General features: G+C 35.8%; 1 protein-coding gene and 1 non-coding gene across 2 annotated transcripts in view; one reads left to right on the top strand and one right to left on the bottom strand.

The window, feature by feature from the left end:
* Window positions 1–432: 432 nt before the first annotated feature.
* On the top strand, window positions 433–571 carry LOC146585939 (small nucleolar RNA SNORA47). Its single transcript, XR_014897887.1, has one exon. It is a non-coding gene; the product is annotated as a small nucleolar RNA SNORA47 (small nucleolar RNA).
* A 354-nt stretch (window positions 572–925) lies between these two features.
* Window positions 926–26,988, bottom strand: part of AGGF1 (angiogenic factor with G-patch and FHA domains 1) — a 31,992-nt gene continuing 5,929 nt past the window's right edge. Inside the window, exons 5-18 of the mRNA XM_085322049.1 lie at window positions 26,869–26,987; window positions 26,052–26,154; window positions 24,870–25,072; window positions 23,315–23,461; window positions 21,760–21,948; window positions 11,645–11,999; window positions 9,940–10,051; window positions 8,702–8,753; window positions 7,516–7,617; window positions 7,001–7,166; window positions 6,670–6,752; window positions 5,619–5,746; window positions 4,628–4,727; window positions 926–2,899 (exon numbers count right to left, since the gene is read on the bottom strand). Coding sequence (XP_085178175.1) covers window positions 2,699–2,899; window positions 4,628–4,727; window positions 5,619–5,746; window positions 6,670–6,752; window positions 7,001–7,166; window positions 7,516–7,617; window positions 8,702–8,753; window positions 9,940–10,051; window positions 11,645–11,999; window positions 21,760–21,948; window positions 23,315–23,461; window positions 24,870–25,072; window positions 26,052–26,154; window positions 26,869–26,987 — 2,060 coding nt within the window. The 3' untranslated portion in view covers window positions 926–2,698. The remainder of the gene's footprint in view (window positions 2,900–4,627; window positions 4,728–5,618; window positions 5,747–6,669; window positions 6,753–7,000; window positions 7,167–7,515; window positions 7,618–8,701; window positions 8,754–9,939; window positions 10,052–11,644; window positions 12,000–21,759; window positions 21,949–23,314; window positions 23,462–24,869; window positions 25,073–26,051; window positions 26,155–26,868; window position 26,988) is intronic.

Consider the following 26,988-nt stretch of genomic DNA (forward strand, 5'->3'; position numbering starts at 1 on the left):
TTGCTGCAACAGAACTCCAGTTTCAACTGTGGTATATTTTTAAGAAATATTTTTTAATCTCCACAATATTTCAGAGTCTTTGGTGAAATAGTGGGTGTTTAGTCCGGAGACTTTCAGAGAAGGACAAAGGAGCTGGTTGGTTTTACGTGCCTGCTTGGGCACTCAGCACTGAAGGTATTAATGTACCTGCTCTTATTTATTTATTTATTTTTAATTTCAAATAGGCTTTGCAAAATCCACTATTCACAGAAAATTGTTTATATAAACTGATGTCATGTTATTCTCACCTGTTAAGATCTTATATGTATTCACTAGCACCATTATATGTACTGAGTAAACTGCTAAAACTGTTTACTTTAGATGTATAGATGAGCAATTTTGTCTGTAAGTGATGAATATTAAGCAGTGTGAATCTGAAAAGATAACGATAGTTGGAGGACTGAGAAGGTAAGACAGTTACACTTTATGCTGTATCTTACTGGTTATAGCCTCCAAAATTATAGCAGTGCAATGGCGGCTTATGTTCCCCTCCTGACTTGAGGGAAAACAGTACTGCGTTTGCACATAACACTTGCAGCTTAACTCTGAAGGGGTCACTAAGGTAGGGAGCCAAAAGCCCCATTTAGCTCAAAAAAAAAAAGGCCTCCTACTCAATAAAGGGACACAACTGCTTGATAAGAACTGATTAGTCAGACCTTATTTCTAGTTGTTTTGGTAAAAACGGTGCATATTAATAGCACTGCTTTTTCACTTTCACAGGCTGCGTCAAGACATACTGCGATCTGTGGTGTGAACACAAAACCAAGTCTAAGCTTCAGCCCTTTATATGGAATCTCCAGAAAGATGAAGTTTTAGTACTGAAAACAGGTTCTCAGTGCTTGACTGCATGAGCTTCTAAAGACCAGGCTTCTCAAAACAGGGAATGTTGTCTTCAAAAACTTTATGAAAGTTATGTTAAATTCAATTAATCATTTAAAGGTTCTTCTTTGTTTGGCACTAGTAAACCAGTGATTGACACGCGCACGCACGCACACACTTTTTTTTTTTTTTTTTTTGAAAGAACTGTAACTAATAACTGGGGGAGAAGAGAAACTAAAGTTACTGCTGTATATACAGGATGTCTTCTTGTCATCTCAGAATAAAATTTATAGTTTGATTTAGTATCAGGAGGTCTACTGAACATTAATGAACACACTTTCTAAGAATTTCTAAGTAAAACCATTCCTTTAACTTGCCCTTTTTTCCTAGTAGAAGAGCCTTTTTATATACCTAGGAAACTAAACATACTGAAGAACTTCATAAAAAATATACTTACTCAGCTGGAAAGCCTTTGAAGAATCTGAAGTTGTCGGTATAAAGGAAATGGCAAAGTAAGCCAGCAGYTCATAACAACAGCTATAATGGTGAAATGATAACTGTTTACAAAGGCAAATGGCAAATTGATTTTAATGAAACTAATCAATACTGCTGCAGTATTCAGACCACTCCCAGCCATACCCTGCTGAAGTAACATGTACCTCACATTGTTAAAGTGTGCTATCGTGATTTAAATAGCATAGCTTGAATATTTCTCTTAACAATATATGAGTTTGAAGATATCAAGATAAACACCTAGCRACCTGTCCCAGTTTTACTAAAAACTGGTTGACCATTGCCTGCATGATACAGTAGGATGGTAAGACTACCACTTAGTTTACTTTGACAAGTATCAGAATTTTAACTTGACTAAAACTGGATTAAGTTTTCTTATTTTACAAGAACACTCATATCCAGCATATGCACAAGATAGTATCAAGAAGCACACTGCTTAAGTTGACAATAATTTATTCTGTTTAGGCACATTCAATAAATACCAAGCTTTTAGCTTCAGTTTGGCAATCCTTTCCCACTGAAAATCTGGTTGGTTGGTTCTTTTTTTGTGGCATAAACTCCATTGCCAGCAATGGACGCATCAGAACAAGAAATTAATAAATAATGCACACAGACAGCAGTTCTATAAACATACCTCCTCTCTTAAAGGTATGATACAGATTTACTGAACAAGTCTCAAGCAGGTTCTTCACAGAAGAAATTCTGCTACAAGCTGTCCCCTGAACATTTTTCTTCAATGTTGGTAATTTACTTCATGGAGTACAGTATTTATTACTATAAACACTAGTGATGGATCATTAAAAATACCAAATTTGTTTTCTCTGAAGGCAGGCTGAGGCATTGGACTATTACTGGTGTGCTCTTGTTGAGCATTCCACACACAGGAAAAGGCAATATGAAGCTTTTGCGCTGTTCTTTATGTCAGCTTTGTATGAGGGTTATTTTTTTCGCTTCAGATTGCTTTTAAACCGCTGCTCCAAGTTTTAAGTTTAAATGTAACAGATGTTTTGTTTGACTTTCCATGAAGTATTGTGTTAAAAAACACAATTGAAGAAAATTCCTGGTCATGATAGAATCACTCTCAAGTACTCACATTTGAATATCCTTCTAAATTTCATTCATTTCTTATTAAAAATGTGATTTTATAAAAGCGTGAAGACTACAGAAAACCAATGAACATAGAGTTAATCTTGAAGAGGTTTTTCACAACGGTATGTTACATATCACCAAACTTCTGCTTTAGCAAAAGGAAAAAAAAAAGAATAAAAATAAATTCTCTCCCAACTATTTACACACAGGAATTACCCTGCTGTGGGACTAGTCACTTTTATTCTGCAGTCCCTCTAACCCAAGGCATGACCTTAGGTATATCCTTTTGTGTTTTAGCCTCTTGGAAGTTTTCAGCAAACCTTTCTCTTGCTTTATCCCAGTTCTTTTTATTCTTGCTCTGGATGATCTGAACATCTTCGATTGAGGCTGGTCTACTTGTACCCAAACCTGCATGCATCTTATGTAACTGAAGGTGGATCTGTCAAATTAAAAATCACTGTAACTATAAGTTAGGTATTTTAAATACTTTAAATCATGTTTTGTAATACTACCCCCCCCCTTCCCAAACACTTTTGTTTAAGGTTCTAACAGTAATAAACCCAGATCATAGACTTGACTTCTAAAGTACTATTAAAACAACCTGTTGAATCACTTACCATCTTTAAAATAGCAATCTGAAGTATTGAATGATGTCACCTACCACTTACTAACCTGTGAAGTGCTCCTCATTGATTGAGTGCAGCAAATAGCAAGTAAAGCCGTGCAGGGGGCATGGGTTGGCAACACAAAGCATGGCATGGCTCTGAGCAGCACTACTGCCAAAATAAACACATCCTATGACAAAAAAGGGGCCAAGATGACTGTCATAACAGCCTAGACATTGGAGGCCTCGACGAGGGGACAGAGTGCCTCCTCAGCAAATTTGCTGATGATACCAAGCTGGGATGGGTGGCTGATACACCTGAGGGCTGTGCTGCCATTCAGAGAGACCTGGACAGGCTGGAGAGCTGGGAGGAGAGGAACCTCATGAGGTTCCACAAGGGCAAGTGCAGAGTCCTGCACCTAGGGAGAAATAGCCCTAGGCACTAGTACAAGCTGGAGGTCRACCTTCTGGAGAGCAGCACTGCAGAGAAGGACCTAGGAGTGCTGGTGGACAACAGGTTGACTATGAGCCAGCAATGTCCCCTTGTGGCCAGGAAGGCCAACGGTCTCCTGGGGTGCATTAGGAAGAGTGTTGCCAGCAGGTCAAGGCGGGTGCTCCTGCCCCACTACTCAGCCCTGGTGAGGCCTCAAGTACTGCATCCAGTTCTGGGCTCCCCAGTACAAGAGAGACATGGAGCCACTGGAGAGAGTCCAGCGTAGGGCTACAAAGATGATCCGAGGGCTGGAGCATCTGCCCTAGGAGGAAAGGCTGCGAGAGCTGGGCCTCTTCAGCCTGGGGAAGAGAAGACTGAGGGGGCATCTTATCAATGTGTATAAGTATCCAAAGGGAGGGTGTCAGGGGGATGGAGAAACTCTTCTCCGTTGTCCCATGTGACAGGACAAGAGGCAATGGGCAGAAACTGAAGCACAGGAAGTTCCGCCTGATTGTGAGGGGGAATTTCTTCCCTGTGACAGTGACGGAGCACTGGAACAGGTTGCCTAGAGAGGCTGTGGAGTCTCCTTCTCTGGAGATCTTCAAGGCCCACCTGGATGCAACCCTGTCTAACATGCTCTAGGTGACCCTGCTGAGCAGGGGGTTTGGACTAGATGATCTCCAGAGGTCCCTTCCAACCTTACTGATTCTATGATTCCATGATAGTCAGCTTTTCTTTCTCATTGCTTGTCAGATAGTTTGACTTCTGTACTACATCCCTCTCTGGAAGTGTTTTACTATAGCCCATCTTAAAATGAATTCATATCACAATTCCAGTCTTCCTCCAGACTTTGTATTCAAACATGAGATTATTCACATAGCTAGAAGCCATCTGTCTTCCCTTGCTTGGTTTTGCAACAAACTGTCATTTTCCACTGGATTGATGGAATCATTGGAAATGTTCACAAAATTTGATTGAAATTAAGAATGAATTGAGAAAATCCTACTGAGATTATTCCTTACTACCAATGACTTTGAAGTGTTTTAAGTGAATCATGGCTTACAACTGGGTATTATTCATTGCGAGTGCACTTCATTTTTTGTGTTYTAAGCAAAAAACAGTAGACCTACCGGATCCTTCATACCGCCACCATCCTTGCCCAGGCCTTCCCCTTTCTTCCATCCCATCTTCTCCAACATTTTATGTCCTTTGTTGTCATTGCTGATTTCACTTTAAAGAAAGTTTAAGTTAACTGATAAGCAAGAGTTAAATACAAAGCATATACTGTTTTCAAATATTAAAGGGCAGAAATGCACATTTATCCACTATGCTAGAAATCAGGAACCAACTACTACACCACTGTTCCTACTTTCATCAAAAACTATCCAGAAGACCATAGTGTTGTTGCAAGTTCTCCCAGGCATATCTTTAGTACTTCGGTCTACTATTCCAAGGCTTTTCCTGATTGCTTAACACCTCCCCCCACCACCAAACTACCTAGTTACTTTAGGAATTACAGAATACAATGGGGGTGGGTGGGAATCAACTGCATTAGTGAAAAGGCAGTAAATACCTCACCACCAAATCATCCTAATCTTCATATTTCATTGCCCCAAACTTCCTTTTACTAACTGACAAATTAGTTAGATCTGCAAGTCKATGTTCCTTTAAAAAGTATGGATGCAAAGCAATAATTAAATGGAAGACTGAAGTAAGTTTCCAGTAAGAAGTGTGTAAATTCAAGCCTTGTGATAGGCTGGATATTGAAAATGAAAAACTATTCAGGTGAAGAGTTTGCATGTATAGTGTTACTGGCATTGGAGAGAAAAAYAGAAACAGAAATTGTTGCAGATGTCAGAGGGCATCCAATAAGTTGCCTGAATTTTGAGTTAATAAAAAAAGTCAACTKAAGCACCCCTAATGTCATGTTAGAAGTTCTATATGGAAGGTGAGGAGTTAGTAAGCTGTTATTCTTGCTTTACATTTCAGATACTATCTTCCAGCTTTACTAACTCATTACACTCATGTAATTCACAGTGTAACAAACTATCCATTAATACTTACTGTGCACCATTTAAAAAGATTTACCATTGAAGGATACAAGATGTTTTACAAACTCACGTATGGACAGAAGCTGGACTATCATCTCTCTGGAAAGTTCCTTCACTTCCAATAGTCTCTCTGCGTTTTCCTGCTCTGTCTTTGTATTTTGGATTCTTCACTGCTTTGTTGTCTTCATACTCTGTGTTCTTTATAAACAGAAAATATTCCTTCAGGGCAAAGATGGCTGGCTTTAAGGTCCTTTTTGTGGTAACTTGATTCCTTCTTCCCCCATAAGTGAAGCAGCTTCATCCTATTTTATTTACTCTAAATCTTGTAACATAGTACTACAGTGTTCTCATTCAGTAGTTTGTTAGAGCCATCATCACATATTAATGCAGTATTTCCAAATTCATCAATTTCATAGAGACGATATATTAATGGATTATCTTGAATCTTTTTTTTGCATGAAGAATCAATCTCCTCATATTAAGCACAAAATCATATTGACAAGACTTTCTTTAACATATAGCCTGTGTCTCAGCACCTATTTCTTTGGCATAAGTGACAGAACTAATGCACTTGCATGCATTTTGTATCAGTGTGATTTCAGTAGCTGAAGAATGAGAAAAATGATTTTTCTTCGTGAAAAAAAATCATTAGAATTGCTAGATGCAACTCTAGTTAAAATCATGTCTAAAACACAAGTAATTCACATACTTATACACTATATTGCCTGTACATTGATGTCGACATTCTTTTATGACAAAAAGAAAACCCCTCTTTTTTCCATCATTTTTTCTCTTTCCAAATAAAGTTTGCACTAAATTGCAGTGCATTTTAATTGCAGAAAGAAAAATACAATATCTAAATATTAACTGCAAAAGGATGAGAATCTTATATACATTGAAACAGATGATCTTTTCCTACAATTTTAATCTATCTTCCATGTCCTGTTATCACCATCTCTCTCTTTAGATGTTTATAAATATTGACCAGTTTAGATAGTATACAAGAGACAAGTGTGCATTAAACCACCAAGCGCAAGCTTTTAGAAAAATTTGCTAATTCACTGAAGCCCATGGCTTAAAACAGAAATCAAACATGTAATCAACATTCACTGTAAACTCACCTGTAAACCATATTTTACCCGTATTTGTTTTAATGCTTTTCTTCTGACTAACTCTCTCTCTTCTTTGCTAAGTGCTGGGCAGACTAAAAGGAAGAACACAAGACTGAATTAAACAATAATGTAACAATATTTTTAAACATTAAGATGGACAGAAATTTTGTTCTAACATTAATACACATACACAGATACCAAAAGAAAATGCATTATCATACATTGCAGTTCTATTCCCAGTTGACAAGAAAATTGCAAGATTAAAACCATCTGAAGTAATTATTATGTCAATAAAGTAAAGAAATATTGTCAAAATATATCCAGTGATAACATGACTAACCAGAYGATTCCTTTTTCGTATCCAGGCGAAGATGTGCTCTGACTTGGCCTGGCTCACAACCATCACAAGTATCACTGCCAGGATGTATATGAAAAGAAAGTACCGTATCACCAATCTTCACTTCATCTCCATGCTCCAAGATGTAGGGATCACATTTTGTTTTGGGCTACAGCAAAAGAAAGTTTTGGCAGCCTTGTTGATTGGTTATTAACAAAGGGCAAGAACTGTAATACATGAATACTGCTAATACTTCAGTGATTCAGTTTGGCCTAATGAATCCAGGCAAAATCTTCAATTAGACATTTCAATCTAGCTACTGTAATTGGAATGGATTTTTCCTAATTTATAATGTAAAAAGCAAAGTGTTACAATTGGTCTTCTAAAACCAGAMGGAACTGAAGAAACAATTAATATATGACAGAAACCTGTTGTTAGTGATGTATGATATTTAGAAAGACCATGACTGTACTTCTCTTCAACATACATAAGCAGTATAACACCTTACAAGTACTCACCTGGAGAATCTGATTTCCGTTAACAACCGTTCCATTCTGACTCCCTTGATCCACAAGAACATAATTTTGCAAATCGTGGTCAAAATATACTTCTGCATGGAACTGAAATAAAAGAATTTAATGAAATGTTGTCATTAAGWAAATATTTCACAGTTTTCACACTATTTTAAAGTAGTATTTCAGAAGGTATTTCGGGAACCTTTGAACAGAGCGGTTCTGGTACTGTTTGTCCATAGCCACATTATGCCATGCTTTATGACCTCAGCCACTTGACATGTAAATGAATGGGCTACAACAACAYGAGCTAAAATATTTTATTAATAGCATAACTATTGTGAATATTAGTTAATTTTATTAAAAGGGATTCAATACTAAAAATGTACACCCTTTCAGTATGATACCTGTATTTTACTTTAAGAATTGCAAGAGAAAGAAATAAAGAATTTTAGCAGCGTTCTAACTTTTTCTTGTCCTTGTGGCATACATTCAAAAGATACATGAAGAACTGCACTTTTTTTAAACCTGATCTAATTCTACAGCTTCACATGTTACATGAGCCTTCATAGCTGAAGCAAATGTACCAAGATGTGTACCTTAACACCTAGGACACAACAGTTCTGTTTATCAGCTGGTGTTCCTTTTATTGCCTTTCTGACATTAAGACTAACAATGTAATTAAAATGTTTTTGCACTAAGCACAGATAGAGTGGAGAAGACAGCACTCCATGCCAAACCACTTCTTATAACACACACATATTACCTGTAAACTGACAAAAACATTACCTATAAAAATGGCCAATAAGCAAAACAAAATATTAATTTCTGTAGCCCATTAAGGCTCCCACTAAAAGACAAGAGTCTAAAAACAATGATAGTTTTTAAGTAGACAAAMAAAAATTCTTTTTGCTATAGTGGAGAAAAAATAGCTAGAAAAAAAAGTCTAGCTTTCCTAGGTTTTGAATTCAATAAGTTTAATCTTAAAGCAAGTGTGACACTGAAGTCACACTGCTGTTTGCATCAAGTTCCCATTCAGCAAAACACTGCATGCTTTTCTACCTTCACAGAAATAAATGGAATCACATCTCACTCTAGAACTTCTCTTAAAACAATTAACATAAGATTTGATAAAATTTAAAGCTTCATCCATATATTCATCCCCGTTCTATCAGATAAAAACAAGAGTTACCTTACTGACTCCAACTTCAGGAATCTGAAGTGTATGTCCAACATCTTTTTCTCTAGAAAGGCAAGTCAACACATAAATCATGACACAGTAGGAATATTTCTTATAAAGGCTTACAAAAGATGTTTCCCTTTGAGCTATCAAAGAGCTTTACAGATGTAAAGGTATTGTATTGCAACATATGATGTACAGAGTTGCTTCACATGCCCTCATCCATCTACAAACTAAACAGCTGGGAATGTACACATGATAAAGCTGTACCTTTAGAAGTTTATCCAGAAATCTGGTATTTCTACCTGAACTTTTAATCTCCTACAAGTCTTGTAAATAACAGCCTGTGGACTCTGCATCATTCATGCTTTTCAGTGCATCTTGACATCAGTCTTTGAGGATAGAATTCAATTCTTAGTAGCATTAGGCAGGTAACACAAGCAATGGAAGACTAATCTGTATATATTTATCTGTCAAAACTACTGYAGTGGGAGGGAAGAGGAAGGAATTAGTGTCCGTTTCTTATATTAGTTAATAAATAAATAGTGCAGTTATTAAAAGATCTATATGCAAATTGCAAGCATTGTCCTTTTTTAAACTTCCAAAAAATGGTCCTAGGAAGCTCCAGTTGTAAGAGCAAATCAAAAGACATCTACCAGCACCAAACAAAAACAGTTGAAAAAAGGTGACGCTTTCAGTAAACACTGAGAAAGCCTCCATTACTAAATGCACTACTAAATTCAGCAGAATTTACCACAAGACTAAACTTACTTTTTCAGGGTGATGAATTGACCCTATTGCAAAGCTGGACTCATCACACATTCAAATTCCAAAGATACCTACTACACTTCCTTGAGATCCCAAATTTCTGAAATGTATTCTTACATTTCTGAAAAATTCACTCTGTGGCCTAGAAATTATTCATCATCTAAGAAACAACGGTTTTCAAAAACTGACTTGAAACTACACTGCCATTAAGCCTTAGATAAATGATCAATTTCTCGTTACCTAACTAATTTCCATGGCTTGCTGAGCTAGGTTAACTGCATATGCATGTGCTGTTAGGATAGCAGACATGATCTTATGTGACTTGACTTAAACCTTAGTGTGCGTTAATCACAGTACCCCAAAGGTGCTGCAGTACAGAACAAACATGAACAGTAGGGATGAATAACACTGAATAGCTTATACAGCTTTCAAAGCCAGGGATAACTTGAGATATATATACAACAAATTCCACTCAATTTTACCTTCCAATTGTAGCAGGTTTCACAGCTGTGATAATATAAAGTGATCCAATTTGCAGTACTGGTGATCTTATTACAATTACTCTGATACAAGGAGGCCAAATCTTTTCTTCATCTAGAGTAACAAACAAAAATAAAAATCATTGCTACCAACAAATCGTAATTTTACTCCTATAGTCCGTAAGTTTCAAACAACTGGTACACATTTGGCCATAAAACTTAAATCACAATTTGTCAAAATAATCTCATAAAAATCTTTCAAAAAAGGAAATTAAGCACATCTGAGAGAAAACTTTGATGTAACTACTGTTTAAAGGTCTTCTGCTTCCATACTAAATTATCACTCAGAAAGGTTTTCCTAGTTTTGATTTACATGTACAAACATGTATATTTACAGCAATGAAATATAAATAAATTCACAGAATTAACTAATACACTATACATTTATGGCCCATTAGTTATAACTGATTAGAGATACTGCCTGGTTCAACACAATTTTACTCTGAGTGCTGAGAACACCTTTTTGTTCATCAAATCATAATTCCAATGCATATAAACCTTTATACCTCATTTCTATGGCATATGTTGCATTTTTACTAAGTTTTATTAGCACCGAGCACCAACAGAGATAAGGATAACAGATGAGATTACAAATGCACTTGCTCTTTGCCTCAGTATACATTAATTACATTTTAACAGCTATATGAATTTTGTTCCTGGATGTATATTTGTAGAAACAGCCTCCAATAAGCTGACATATGAACAGACGGGGTAAGTTGGGAAGACACCAGCTCACAAAGTATTAGGAGGAGAGAAACTGTCTCCAGTTTCTATTACTCTGGCATTGTTGCAGAGTTGATAATTAGAAAAATAGCGAAGGAAGAAAATTAATCTAAAAGTCTGAGTATAGCAAGCACACTTTGAATGGTATTAATCACTCAATCTGAGTAGACAAGTGAGTGAAGCAATAAAAGGAAGAGAAAGAAACTGCAACTGTTAACTGTGACCAGGAAAAAGACTGCAGTAAAAACTTCCATAGGTTGTATTTCATTCTGTGACCTGGATTATCCTTTGCATATGCAACAGCCCTTTTCCACTGGTTAATCTTTTTGTGAGACTATTCAGTTCTTGAGGAGATCTTGAAGACCTAAGATAACACTTTCTTTGATCCAAGAAAAGCATATGTTTTCCTTTCTATACTCACTTCTTACACAATACTACTGAAATACATAGAAAATAAGATTTGGGGTAGTACAGAGTATTCACTTTTTCACCACAGTGAATTTCACTTTTACATTGAATTCTACATGATGTTTATCAAAAGCACTAGAAATACTACATATATTAATTGAAGAGTTAATCCACAGAATTACCATGAGGACTGTACTAAATCTCTATTTTAGCAATACACTTCCACTTTTCCTGATACTGATCTGAACAAACCCTATTCTATCACCTAGCTTCTATGTAAGTATGTGTTGCACATTACACATGTAACAGCTTTGAAAAAAATATTACCGCTTAGTTCTGACTACAGCAAAAGGGGAGAGAATGAGAGTAAACATTAGTAATATATACACCTCATTGCTTAATGCAAAATATCTCAAGCCGGACACTTATTTTACTGTTAAATATCCAAATTATTTTCTTGTTAATGAGTTCCTGAAAAAATACATTAATATTGTACATAAAAAACACAATAATTCACCTTCATTTTCTGAGGTTTCTGAATCAGCAGTTTCTTCACTTGTTACTTCCTCCTCACTGCTAYACGCTTCGCACTCAGAATCCATAATTTCACCTTCTTCTGGCTCACTTTCTGTATCTATGGTTTTACTGTCATCTGTGTATGCTGCAGTATCTGGTGTACTTTTCCTTGAATGTGAATTTATATTGTCTGTAGAAACTGCTTCTTTGGCTGTTAAACTGTTTCGTATGTTTATGTCCATTTTAGTCTTCTTTCTCACATTTGGAGATTCTTCTTCTTCAGCAGAACTTACTTGCTCAGTAGYGGAAAAGCAATTCAAATTGTTAGCAGATTTTTGCTCTTCTGTGTCCAAATCCTGGAGAAGATTTACAGAAGTGAAGCTTGAGGAATGCTACRTTCTTTACAGATTGAGTTATTCTAAACTCTATTACTAGCCTGAAATTAAAATTTTCACTAGCAATTATTTTCACTAGGAACAGTTAGGAAATGACTTCAAAATTCAAAAAGGTTTAGTGCATGCAGACAATGGACACATTTCGGTAGAAATGTTTTCCACATCCTATTAGATATCACTAAGACCTTGTATTTGGGAAAGTGCAACTGTACTCCTCTTCTAACCTTTATTTATTCCTATTTTCTCACACAAAACTTCAAGATCCTTGTCCTTGCTTTCAAATTTGCAAAACACTATTTTGAATATTTTCCAGTTTTGCTTTTATGACTTCCACTTTTGTCCCTCTCTTACTTAATTCTTGCAACTAATTTTAAACATCTCCAGTTGATCTTTATCATATCTTCCTCCTGCTTCTGTCTGCTCATTTTTTCCACAATGAGCCAAAACACTGAGAATGCCCACCAATGCTTGTCTAACGACCTACTCTTCCTCTCTTCAAAACTGCAACTTTGGCAAAGACATTCATTGAGATATTTTGTCCACTGTAACACTACAGATTGGTTTATTGTAGGTTCTTCCATCACTACTTGATTGCATGAGCAGGAATGAGGGTAGGGGGATGGGGGGGGGGAGAAAAAAAAACACACAACACACCATTCCTTGAACTGAAAAATTTGATAAAGACTTAAATTTTGACAGACTTTGAGAATGTAGTTCTCAGTTTACCAACCCTGACAATCTTCTTAAAAAAAGAAAAAAAAGAAATGACTTTAAAAGTTAAATAAAAATCCTCAGATTTTATTTTCCATCTTGAATTCAGAATGAACACATTCAATTGTCCTGAATTGTAGATAAATAATAATCAGCAGATAAATCAGAAGGTATCCCTGACTTTTTTCAATTAAGTGTAGAACATCTGACAATTTAAGATACATGAATTAATGCAAATATCAATTCTGCAGAAAATCTTAAATCATTCTTGTTTTACCAATATAAAAGGTGAATTTGACCAAAACTGTAAAAGCTCATCAGTGGCACAGCTTTAAGACAAATACAAATTCCTCTCAGTTAGTAGTCAGAATACTGGATGGCACCTTACAGTGTGCTTTTGAAACATTTTGAATAGGACAGTAGATTCTCTTCAGTAATCAGCAAATATTGAAAGGCCTCATGCAGCTTTAACTGAAAAACTATCAAACTGTGTCACTCAGGTATAGGGTTCCTCTATGATCAGTAGCTCTCCTCTATGAATACTAGAAGTATTGTAACTACTAATAGATAGATACATAAGGCTACTGTCGAGGTTTAAGTGATGTAGTAACCTGGCCAAAAGGAAGACTGCACAGGTCATTTCTGTCAGATAAATAATATCCCACTAGAAGCCTTTCTGACAAACCGGATTATAGCTTTTACCAGTGATCTTTTCCAGTGTACTTCTCTTTGTCTATAACTGTTATTTGGTAGTCATACCGAGGTGCCCTACAATCCTGGATATATTTCCCTCTGTAATACTGCAAGCTACAGAAATGTTATTAATCCAGTCTGGAGCCAGAGGATCCAAGTGGTCTGCTCAAATCACATGATTGTGGCAAAGCTGCAAGTGACTGACGCACTGACATCCAAGTGTAACACTCCAGCCACTCAGCTCTTTTTCCACAGTGGAGCAGGTGATATGATTTTTTTTTTGGGGGGGGGGGGGGGGGGCATGACACACTTTGGGTATTTTAAGTTACAAAATAAAATTGGGTCAATTGTTACAAAGCCTGGCTATTAAAAGATAGGCAATACTCTTTGTTCTGGGATGAAAGCAGCAATTTTAAAGTGTTCTTGTAAATGGATCAAAGACTATATATTATTCTGCCAATACGACCATTAAACCTGTTCTCACAGTTTCTGGATTTTAAGATAATACAACTCTTAAGAAAGCAAATAAGCTAAATATTCCTGTTATTTAAATGTCGATATAAARGTAATCTTCACATTCCCTATCTTCTGAAGAAACTGTATCCTTATACACCTTAAGCAAATAAGTCCAAATGACTCAGTATGTAAGTATAAAAAAAGCAAGTCAGCATGAGATGTAACAACTATTTGCCCATTTAATTAGAGCAYGAAAAATTTACTGAAGTTATAAGAGTAAGCCTAGACAGTTGTATTTATACCAGTATGAACAGTATCAGAATTATTACACTATTTCTCCTACTGAGATCAACTAGAACAAGCTTAGGACAGTATTGTCCACTGAAATTAAGTGAAACACACATAATGAATTAATTAGCTGAACAGCTGCACAATACAGCTCGTGTTTAAACATTAGAATCAGCAGGATGCAGATTCCTCAAAGCCATCAGCTTAGCCTTGATGCCACAAAGCATCAATATGCTTTGTTCCATGGAAATCAAGAATGGAAGCTTGTTTCTGGTAAGGGTTTACAACAAGAGACTCCTTTGCAAGTCCAGGATCTCAAAAACAAAGTTGTTTTGGGTACTTTTAGGTATGCTCCTGAAGTGTTCTAGATACAACAAATATGTTCAGAAATCCTTGTACAAGATTGAGGATTTTTAATGTTATTTTCCCAAAGAATATGGATTTTGCGCCTTTTATACTTTCACAGACCTTTATTAAAAATACATACCTTGATGCTCTCCAAGTATTAAGCTTGGGGATGCTAAATGTATTCTCAAAGCATTTGAGGGTATCTTTACTTGTGCTGAGGAAGCCCTTTTCATTATATACAGCTTGTAGTACTAGTGCAGAATTTATGTAGCATGCATATGAGTCTAACTAAGAAAACAGCAGCTAATAACTTCTCTCTGTACTGCCGCTGTTTAGAAAAAGGAAGCAGCAGTAAACAAAGCATGCAGTAAATATAACACTGAATGATCTAAGAAAAAAGAGCAATAGACCCCTGTGTGAGGATATTTAACTCTTCTTCCCAAGCTCATGACACATCATGAAAACTATGCAAGTACATGCTCGTTTACAAACATGTTCTTACACCATAATACTAGATACATACTTTTCTTTGTGTGCTGTTTTGCCTAACATATCTAAACAGATAGGCCACCCTAACAGCCTTACATTGGGCAGAGACTGCCTCYGCTTCATTCAGCTTTGAATTACTTTGTTTCTATTGAGTATCACCACACAACCTCCAGCTTTTCACTAACAAAGCATGAGTAAAGTTGAGAGGTGAGATGAATTATTATTCCACAATAAACTATTTCTTCATTGCAGGATGGCGTTAATAGTCCTACATTCCTGGTAAAGACACAGCCAAAGATGCAAGTGAAATATCGGGAGCAATCACCCCATTCACCATAACAGGCTGCGGGCCACATGGCTGCAGCATAGTTTGGCATAAAAAGCCATGGGGTCCTAGCTGACAAGTTGAACACAGGCCAGCAACATCCCCCCCAACTCCTGGAAAGGTGGCCAACAGCATCCTGGGTCATATTTAGGAGAGTGTTGCCAGCAGGTTGAGGGAGATACTCTTTCCTTCTACTCAGTACTAGTGAGACGTATCTGGAGCATGACATCCAGTTATTCCAGAAACACACGGACTTACTGGCCTGAGTCCAGCGGAGGGCCATAACAATGATTAAGAGGCTGGATCATTTCTCATATGAGAAGGAGAGGTTGAGAGCGCCAAGATTGTTTAGCTTGGAGAAGAGAAGGCTCTTGTGGGGTGGTATTTAGGGTCTTACATAAAGTATAAGTATATACAGTGTCTTACAAGTATGTTTAAATATCCGAGGGGAGGGTGTAAAGAGGATGGGACCAGGTTCTTCTCAGCAGTGCACAGTGACAGGATGAGAGGCAATGAGCACAAACTGAAACACAGGAAATTCCACTTGAACTTAAGAAAACACTTCTTTACTGTGAGGATGGTTGAACTTTACAAGAGGATGCCCAGAGAGGCTGTGGAGTCTCCATCCTCGGAGATGCTCAAAACCAGACTGGACAATGCCCTGACTAGCTTGCTCTAGTCAACTCTGCTATGAGCAAGGGGGCTGGCCGAGATGGTTCAGAGGTTCCTTCCAACCTCAATTATTTAAYGATTCTGTGAAAAGGTTCATGACCAGCGTGTCATTTTTATGTATCCCATAGAGTGGGAATCTTAAGAATTACAAATCATTGTCATATGACAGGAATTTACGGTTTTGCTTTATAAAGAACAGGTCACGAAGTACTCAGACTTCCTGAAGTGCAGACTGGCCTACTTACAATATATACACATGAATAATCATAATAACTGAAGTGTTTAAAAAAAATGCTTAAACTACTTTGAATTTTTGTTATCTTGTTTTTCTGTGACAGAGCAAAACCAAATATTTTCTCCTTCAGAACACTTTCATATTTTTCTGTATTATGCCTGATCTACACGTATTTTCATGCAACTCTTCAGCATGTCTACATATTAGAACTTTAAAATTATTAAAGTAATTGGCTCAGCTCCAGCAAATGCATTGATTCAACTATATTGTTATCTAGCTCAAATGAATTTACACAAAATCTCTATATAAGCAACTTTATATATTCAGAGATATCAAGTCTGTTGCTTCTTGGTTTTGCTGGAAGTTTAGCAGATGATTTAACTGAATATAACACAGGTACTTAAATATTCTCATTGAAAGGGCCAAATGTTAGATCTTCTTACACTAAGTTTCTCAATTTGAAATATTAATCTGAAACTAAGTATTTTACTAAAAAAAAAATAAATTCTAAGAGTTTCAAATGTGTCCTTCACTTGTTTAATAGCACTATTTTACAAGCACTCCAGTTACTGTCTTCCAGCCTACACAATACTTGAATTTGCAATGCAAAAAAAAAACTGATTAAGAGCTATAACAGAGTAAAACTCCTCTTCCCATATCATAAAGTAATTTTAATCAACTGGTAGGCAGTACTGAAATACAGCAAGCACAAATTTGCCTCATCTAAAGAAAATGTGAAGTGATTAGCCAAGACACTTGATATTACTACAGTGAGCTAAGTATCTTTTCCCAAATATTACAGAGTGCCATCAAAGTTTTCTTCAGATGTTTTACTCATACAGTATTTCAAATATATCTGAAACTACTTCTCAGATGAACTGATTTCAACCAAAAACCAGCAAAATGTTTAGTAATTCTTCTATGTAGGTAAGTATCTAAACATGAACTACCAGGTACTTCTTTTTTTTTTAATAAATATATCAAGGTTAAAGGTAAACATCCACAGACTAATGTGTTTGGTGTCTCAACTCTACCTTCACCAGAAGCTGCCAATCCAAAAGAAGAAATCTTCAGATTAGCCATGGTTTCTGTCAACTGACGTACCTAAAGATGGGATGAATATCAGCAAAAAGTGAACTACACATGATTAAAAAATAATAATTAAAAAAATCACTGCTTCAAGAGTTCCATGGGGAATAGTACTACAAAAGCCTAGTGTCTCTTAGAGAAGTACCTAGGATGCATCTACAATGAAAAAGATGACAGCAGAAGTGAATTTCCAGTAGCACATTAGAATAAAATTTATTAGACAATATTTTAAAAATAAAYTGTTCACACCGACTTGTAAAGATCACTTATAATAAAGTCACTGATGCAGCCAGTAGGCTTCGACATAACAAATTTGTTATATATTTCTAATAGTTACATTTATCAGTTTCACTATTTATTTCTGAAAGTCCCAATCATGCAATTAGAGCTAAATAATCATCACCCTTGCACTCAGACTTTTCTTTAACTTGCATGAAAACCCTGAATCTAGTTATTAGCCCATAGATCATGCTATTATTTACGCCATGTTGTGTAAACACTTTTTAAAAAGTCCCTTTCCATCGCTTTTTTCCCTTACCTTTTCCAGGTTAACATTTTAAAGGTTTTTCCTCTAGCAGCAGATAGTTGTTATAATTCTCTTCAAAAAATTTTGAACTATCACTACAAAAAGAAATTGGAACGAAACTAAAAATTCTAAAGCATCCAGTTGATCTCCCTTAAGTGAGTTGAATGTAGGCTATCTAATTTTACATCCTGTCAAATACAAACTGATTCTTTATTTAAGCAAGCATGTGAGCAGCACACTTAGTTTCGTAATTCAAAATAAAACTATTTGTAATACAAAATATGGGTGATCGAGAATACTCCATCTTTAAGGAAAGCTTTCTTATAAGTCAGGAAAATTCTTTAGGAGATACTAAATGTGATTTCGCCTCCATTCTTTTTTTACAGTTAAAAGTACATTCACTCTGTCAGAAGCTCACTAGTTCTTTCTTGTTTGGCAATTCAACCTGTTAAAAATATAATACTACTGCAACAGAATTCATTTTTCTTTTTCGATTCTCAGATTCATATTGCCTGACTTATTCCTGGGGAAAATATTTGCTATTTCTGCAGCATTAAGTATGTCAACATGCTATTAAAGGAAATCGTATACGTAGAATAGCTAAGCACATGAAATTCTTCACGATGGCTGCAAAYTAAATTAAAAACAAACAAACAACAACAAAAGAACAGCTGACCAGAAACAGAAGATTAACAGAGACTGGTCCACAATTATCTTTTTTAGATCAAAAATAGTGATTAACTTTGGTTTCAATATACAGATTTTTGGCAGAAACTGGACAGATACCAGCATCGTGTATGTTTATGTATTTTCTGTTAAAAAAAAAACTCAGCTGCTAAATTTCCTTATTTTCTGTATTTGACAACTCTTGAATAACTCCGAACATGTATTAATACTTGTTTACTTGTAATATTGTAATCCCTTAGTTGAAAGAAAACCTATTTAACAAGTGTTCACGTACTTGAAGTTCTATATCCAAGTCTTTCTCTGCTTAGGATACATACTCTTACAAACCTGCCAGTTTTCATCCAGGAATAATAAAGTTCAGGAGGGTTATGACATATTCSCAGAATTAGATTCTAGTACTGCTTTATTCACTTCTGTTGGCAATACACAGAAAAAAAAAATCCAACACCATTTTTGATTTTACTTCTTTTTTTACAGCTAGTAAAGGGGGGTAGGAGTAAATTTACTTTGGTCAAGAAATTAACTACTGTTTGGAGTCACTTTTCAGGTTAAAATTGGTTTCAAAATAAGTAACCCACTGGGAAAAACAATAATGAAATATTTAACTTTCAAAATAACTATAGGAACTTTAATGAAAAAAATGAATATTCAAGGATAGCTTACATATTAACTTTATAGTATTTTTTTTGTCAAACATGGAAGAGGGACCAAAAGGAAAAGAGAAAACAGCTGGGCATAGGTATGTTTCAATATATAATATTTTGACCATAAAATACTATGAAGAAAGAACTTTCATTTTTATCTCTGAATACATTTAAGTGATAAAATAACTAGTATGAACTAACCAACACCTTTAACAATATCAGACAGAACTGGACAACAATATTGCCAAGAAATACCATACATCTATAAATTGCATTGTGTAGTTAAACTATTTTTCAGTTTTATAACTGAAAAATCCCTCACATCAAGGTACTATCTTAGCTTTTACTCTATTGTAACTTGTTTGTAAACAAATGCATTTCTTAATGATAACAACTCTGAAAATAATGTGCTTTCACCCAATTGCATGATGCAAACAAAAAGCTTTGTTTCTTTCTGAATCTAACACTACATCTACTGAAAAGTGCACTGACAAAAAGGCTTTCTATCCTTTTCAAGTTTTAAATTGGAGAGTAATTATTTTTCTTTTTTCTTCCCCCAAAACTGAAGGCGGCCTTGTCTCTTACTAAGACACCATCATTCATTTACTGTTTACAGATGCACAAGTCTGTGCCATAAGACTTATTTTGATTGTTTTTCCTGTGATCTTGCTGGTCAAACGAATTAATTCACAAATAAAGCAAAATACTCAATTCACTATCAATAAAACACATTGCAAGAAGTGGATGTTTACCTCCTACCTTGTGATAGTGCAAACTTCACATGAAAGACCTAATTTGCTAACAAAACCACTTGCATAAGAATGTTTTATTAATATAAAATGAGCTCAAGAAGGGTAGCTATTTGCAGTACCATCAGTCACTATAAGTAGAAGGTGACAGGATTCCAGAAAGTACCCAGTGTTAATTGCTAGGTCAAAGCAACGCAACAGAGCTTCTCTAAATATGCTTTTAGATTTAGGTCAATATGTAACAGTTCATCACAGAACTAAATTTAAATGGCTTACTATTTGTACCATAAGACAAAGGCTTGTTCATACAACTTTTCCATTTTGTAGCCCAACAGAAAATGAATTAAATTCTGTACTTGCAATGCCTTTTTTTAGAGTGGCAGAAAAAATTAATACTTGCACACAGCAAGTATTACACTAGGTACAGAATGCAAACACTGGTAAAACCCCCAGCTTCAGCCTCATTAGTTCCCTTGCAAGGATTGTTGTACTCAGTTGCTGCCGAGTATCCACCTCAAGCTTTCAAAAAGGAATGGACCACTTCAAGTGATCTCAGAGTAGAAATTCCCGTATCAGCTACGAACTGATTCACTATGGATTTAACGAACAATTATCTCTATCCACATAACTTTCCTTCACCAGTTCTTTATATAAAGTTTCCATTTTTAAAAAATCTTTCAGGAGGCTTAACTCTCTAAATGAATTTTTTGGAACTCTGCACTGATGATGTGCAACTATTGGGTAAGAATACTTTTACACCAACATAATTATTTCAGATTTCAACCAGTTAGCTTGGCTAAGGCCTACACAGTGAAATTATGCGATAGTTAACCAAGTAGCTTTAGAAATGCAAGCTAAGGAGCCCTGCAAACTAAAGAAGCCAACACATTCAATTAACTCTTGAGCAATAAAATAGATTTGCAGAAGAGCACCAGATGTATTTGATTCAACATTGATAACGTTCATCAAGAAAATACTTCTTGAATCTTAATAGGTGTGCAACAATAGAAATGTCAGTGCTTAGGAGTAAGTGACTTGAAAAATATTGCTCACTGATTATTTAATATATGGTATACTTTCTTAGCAATTAGAAGACAACAAACAGGAAGGTACTATATTTTTTGTAACTTAAAATACAAGTTAACTACAATGGGCATTTTTTGTTAAAATGTACTGTAAACTCACATTATGGACAACAAAATGTCTTAAAATATAAATAGAAAGGAATTAAAATTTCATACACATTTCATCAATCCCAAAGATGGAAAGATACAGTAAAACATCAATGGAATGAGCTTCGGAATACAGAGTCACAAAGAAGTTGTTAAAAAAAAAAAAAAAACTTATTTTTTCTATTCAACAAACAAAAAAAAAATCACAACATTAAGGTAACACTGAGTTGCTGGCACAAAACCAGTTATATTTAAAACTTAAGTCCAGATGCTAGCATAATTCACCCCAATGTGCTTACACTGGAATGAATGATAATGAAACTAATAGCTAAAGTTCTATATGGGAATATTTTAATAAAATTATACTGAAAAAGTAACAGAATCCAAACCTAAAATAACTTTCCCATTGAATAATTAAGAACATTATTTTAACGCTTTTGTGTTAGGATCTGATCTTAACTATCTTTCAGTAGTCTGTCATATATAGTTCAAAGACATTTGAATCCTTCAGAACATAACCATATATCCACTAAAAAAAAAAAAAAAAAAATCCAAAGCCACAAGAACCCCAATAAAGCTTAATTTGCATCAGGAAAAAATAGGTTGTGCATTTCATATCTTTCAGTTCTACAGTTACCTTATACTCATTTGAGGCAATCCGCTCTGGATCTTTTCTCTTCTTTTTGCCTTTTTTATCCTTGACATGCTGAGTACCAGAAGCCTGATAAGACTGCAGATCCACTCGTGAATGAAACTGGTATCGGCCACTTTCCACATCACAATAGTAATAAATTCCAGTTGCTGGATCATAATACAGTTGATTTTCCTTTAGAAGAAAATCAAAGCACAATACTATCATTATTTGATGAATACAATGCTAAATAAGTGAATTGTTTAATGAAGCACCCAGTTAACCACACATACTAAGTTTTAAAAAATAATTGAGGATTGAAAAAATAATCAAGGAAAAAATTGAGAATATTTCCTGTAATTCAGAACAAGCACTGAACAAGAAAACTTACAATACAGTTAAAAGAATAAAGTAAGTTGAAATATTTATCTCCAGTCACACACACATTTACATACCTAACTACAGCCACAAATAATATAATCACTTTGATATCATTTTCAGGACTTAAAGTAACAAAAAAAAATAAAAGTACAAAAATATCCTTCCAAGTAAAATAATTCCTCCTATTTTCTTAAGTCAACTAACGAGGCACACTTATAGCCGCAGATGGCTCCTGTGCAAATGAGGTCAACTGACATCAGCTTTAAACCCCCAAACTTGTGGCTATTCAGAATAGACTGAGCATTTCCCTTTGAAACACCATGTAGTGGGAATAAAGACGAAGTAGTAATGCTTCAAAGTCCATGTGAAGTTGTTCTCAACTTTTAGTCTACCTGACTTCTTTTGGAAGCACTAGATATAATTGTTTTGAGCTGTACGTAGTATAGCAAACATACAAGTTTTGTTTTTCAGCAGAGTAGTTCCACTAGGCTTTATGACAGTGCATGTATATACACATATATCTCTAATTATCTGTATAAACATACACATATATCTCTATACTGATATATACACTTACATATAGTGTTCATAGGACAAAAAGAAAACAAATTTCAGCAATACATTTTTCATAAAACAGCAATTAATCATTACAGAATATGGATCCACTATCTGACATCTTTATTTTTATACACATATTTTCTTTCCTATAACAAGCAACTAGGTTGTAATAGCACTTGTCAGTCATTTCTTGTATTTTCTCTCAATATTTTTTTCACTGTGGAGAAGTCATTGACACAGGCTCAGCAATTTGTCTTGTTCAAAATTAGTCGTATCTTTTTAGCTCAAGCTCTTTATTTTGAGAACATTATATAGAAACTTTATTTTAAATAATATACCGCATAAAATTCAAAATCTTTTACAAGAACGCTAATTTAAAAATCTAGAAGACATCACAAAAAAAAAAAAAACTATGAAAGCTTACATTTATTTCTTAGCCTGATGTTTTTAATTCAACCTAAATAATTTACCAACTCTAATTAACAAGCTTTCATTATTTCATTAAGATACTCTTCGAAATATAAAATCAGCTTGGATCTTACTTCTCTTTTCATATCAATTTTTATTACTTTGACTTTTGCAATAGAGGAAAACTGCTACAGATTTTGACCAAGATATTTACCGAATTATAGTAGAATCCAGTGCTATGGTCGTAATACAATCCTGTGTTTTCATCGTAAATAAATCCAGTTTGTGAAACAGCAGCTTCTGCAGCAGCTCTCAAGCTCTCCGCCAATGAGCCCTCTGGCACTGAAGTACCATCTGTTTCCTAAGACCAAAAAGTAAGAAATTAAATTTTCTTCCACAAAGGACATATCAAAAGGTTTAAACCAACAAGTTTTTAGAATGTTCTATTTTAAAGAGAATAAATTAGTGCGCTATGGTTTTAGATTGTTTCAGGGAAATATTAGAAGGAAGGTTAACTCTAGCTGTCATTTGCTGAAAAACTCCCACTGATTTCAGTGGGACCAAGATGTCATCCTATGCCTTTCATTTTCAAAAGTAGTTCATGTCAAAACTAAACACAGTTTATTTCATTACATTTCTAAAATAATTTTCCAGCTTCAGTTCTATTTTAGTTGCTATAAGATAAACTGCAAAAAAAGCCAAGTAAGATGAACTAAGGAGAAAGCTGAATAGCAGAAAACCTTCTCCTTGTACCTTGCTCTTTTATATGAATGGAAGCAAACAAACAAAACCATAAGAAAGTAAGATTCAGTACGGCCATATTAAGCATAAACTGTTAAAAGCACACCATGCTTTCACTGCTTCTAATATAGTAGTATAATCTACGTTTTCTTAAGAACATGGAGAATGCTTATACATAACTAAGTTTTAATGCTATCTGTGATTCTGTGTCATTCTAAGCCATATAAAAATTCATCCATGTACTATATGAAAACTGTTTTTTACCAACAGCTTAAAAGACTAACGAATAGGTTATAAATCTGAGTATAGAAACCTGAATTAGAGGCAAGTTATTTATGCAACCTCACATGCAACTGTGGCTTCCGATGGAAAATTAATGGATTGAACGTAACTATTAATGTATTAAAATATCTACGTAATGCCCATTAACATTTATTCATACTTTAAAAGTATGCTTAACAGAAAGGAATCAAATTTTATTCCACACATATGAATGTCATTGTTTTAACCTCACTGCTGCTAAAATAACATAGTCAAAGATGGAGAGACTGAAGGAATGAAAATAAATAAGGGTTTGAGGTTTTTGGKTTTTGGTGGGTTTTTTTGTTGGTTTGTTTTTTTGGGGGGAGTGAAGAGTGTCACAGCCTATCCAAGCTCTGCAGTCTTTAGCATGGACAGATGCTAATCACAGCCCTCTTACACCACACATCCTCATACAATTACTCTTTTCTACCTTTAAATAAAAGGCCAATGACAGTATTTGATATTGACAAAAATGTTCTTAAGTATATTTTCATTATTTGCACACATTTACAACTCTAGAACTGATTTTACCATCAGAACACGTTATAAAGAAAACCGATTTGTAAAGCACAAAGGAATATGCTTGTCTGCAAATATTAGCATGAAACAATCACAAAAAAATCGTTTCCACATAATGATATCAAAACCAAAAATACATATATTAAGTGAGAAATATTAATAAAGTAGTGATTTAAAATTTGTAAAACCCCAAATAGTTCTATGACCTGTGAATTCTGGATGAAGTTTTCCTCCTTTCCACATTCAGCAACTTCAGTGCTATCCACCTCTAAAGGAATATTACCAGCTGCCTGTGATTCTTCTGTCAAATTATGCTCAGTGCCTTCAGTCCCATGACTGTGCTGTCCTGATAGTTCAGATACACAATCTTGAGCGTCAGTGTTGTAATAATTTTCATAGTAGTAGTAATCTGCAGGAAAAAAAAGTTGAAGTTAAATAAACTAGCAAAGYAGTATTTCACACAAGGCAATTTAAAGATCCTAAAACTTTATCTCAAAACGTATAGGTGTAAGCTGTCTAACCAAAAAATCAATTACTAGGTAGTGTCACCAATTTGTATTTATTTTACTCTCACTGAACAAATGAAGTCTTGCTTTAAACGGACTTCAAGAATTGGTAAAACACACATACATGTAACTCCTTTTTTCCTCCCCCCCGCTGAAGAACTTAAAAACTAATACTTACAGAACAGAATTCCAGTGCACTAGGACACTACACAAACAAGTAAAGAAACTGTTGCAGGGAATTGTCACATGAAAGTGTCACAATCCTGGAAAATTATGGCCTTTGAGTTACACAGAACAAGCAAAATAAACAAAAGAATGAATTGGAAGAGCAAACAAATTAAAACTATGAAAGTTTTAATTTATGGTCAAAGAGACCATGCATCAAAGAATGCTATCRGATTATTATGGCCCAATTCTGTTATGGTCCATGCTGGTTTATCATGTTTTCCACACACTTCTCAAATTTCTTTCAGAAGCCTAAGTTTCAGTTCAACACTGGCCAAATCAAAGCCAGTCAGTAAAATGCACAAATTTCATCTGCAAAAGTTAGTCTGAAAACACTTTTCCAGACTGTGCAGGGATATCACATAAGCATAAACAGAGAAAGAGCAGAGGCTTCAAAGAAAAGACCTAAGCCTACACTATTGGTGGAACAAATACAACAGCCACTCACGTAACAGTGAGTACTTGATATGACAGAAGCTCTAGAACATACAGCTTGGGTGAACAGGAAATAGTTCGAAAGACTGTATAAGGTTACCGAGTTTGATGCAGCTAAGGATACTGAATTGAAATGTATTTTATATTAAAGAACAAAACCAAAAGATACACCAGTTAATGTTACTGTTCTAGACACCTATTCAAACAATTACCACTCTCTACCTGTTTGTGACCATGCAGCATAGTCATCTGTCTGTACTTCCACGCTAGATGTATCTTTTTCCTTCTTCTTCCCATTATGGGCTTCCTTAGTGAGCTCTTCAACCTGAGAGAAAAAGAGCACATTACAAACACAAAAGAAAGTTCTAGTGGTTTGTATCAGTGAAAAATACTATTCTGTTTTATTTTCCACAATTCAGACAAGATAGTTGCACCATAGCTATTCCAGTTGATCTCTGTTTTGCAGGAGACAGTTTTCCACACAAATGCTTAACATAATAACAAACATAACTTCTACTTAAAAAAGTAAAGGCAATGACTTTAAAGACAAATGCTTGGGAGAAAGCCTAACCCAAGTCATCTTTAAAGCAGCCAACTTGCACAGCTGAACTTCATGCAGTAACCACTGTTACACAGTGGCAAACTGCGACATTCAAAGCATGTGGCAGCAGTTTTGACAAGACCAAAAAAGAATCAGAAGACTTCCCTATTTCGCCACAAGCATCCCTGGGGCATGGGGCTTCCCCGCTTGCTTTACTTCTCCTCATTTCTCGAGCTACTTTCCTTCTGCTAACGGCACTCTTCCCGAGACACCAACCGCCTGGCTCTGAAAACGGCACCACGCTCCGCGCCACAGGCCCGGCCGGCCGGGCTGCTAGAGCCAAGCGGGAGGCACCGGGACAAGCCAGTCCCCGCCAGCCGCACTCGCGCAGCCGCCGGCGCAGGAGCGCGGCCCGCCCGGCGAGGGGACGCAGGGGACGGCGGAGGGGGCCCGGCCGGCCGGCCGGGGGCTCGGAGGGCGGCGGGAGCRGGGACCGACCTGTCTCCTCAGCGCCTCGCCGCCGTCCCGCGCCTCGCGGTAGAGGCGCTCGGTGCGGCGGAGCCGGCGCTGCGCCCGCTCCAGCTGCCCGCGGCAGGAGCCCAGCTCCGCCTCCAGCGC

Source organism: Rhea americana, unplaced genomic scaffold (genome assembly GCF_003343005.1).
Source record: "Rhea americana isolate MKP2758 unplaced genomic scaffold, rheAme1 scaffold_74, whole genome shotgun sequence".
NCBI classification, from domain to species: Eukaryota; Metazoa; Chordata; class Aves; order Rheiformes; family Rheidae; genus Rhea; species Rhea americana.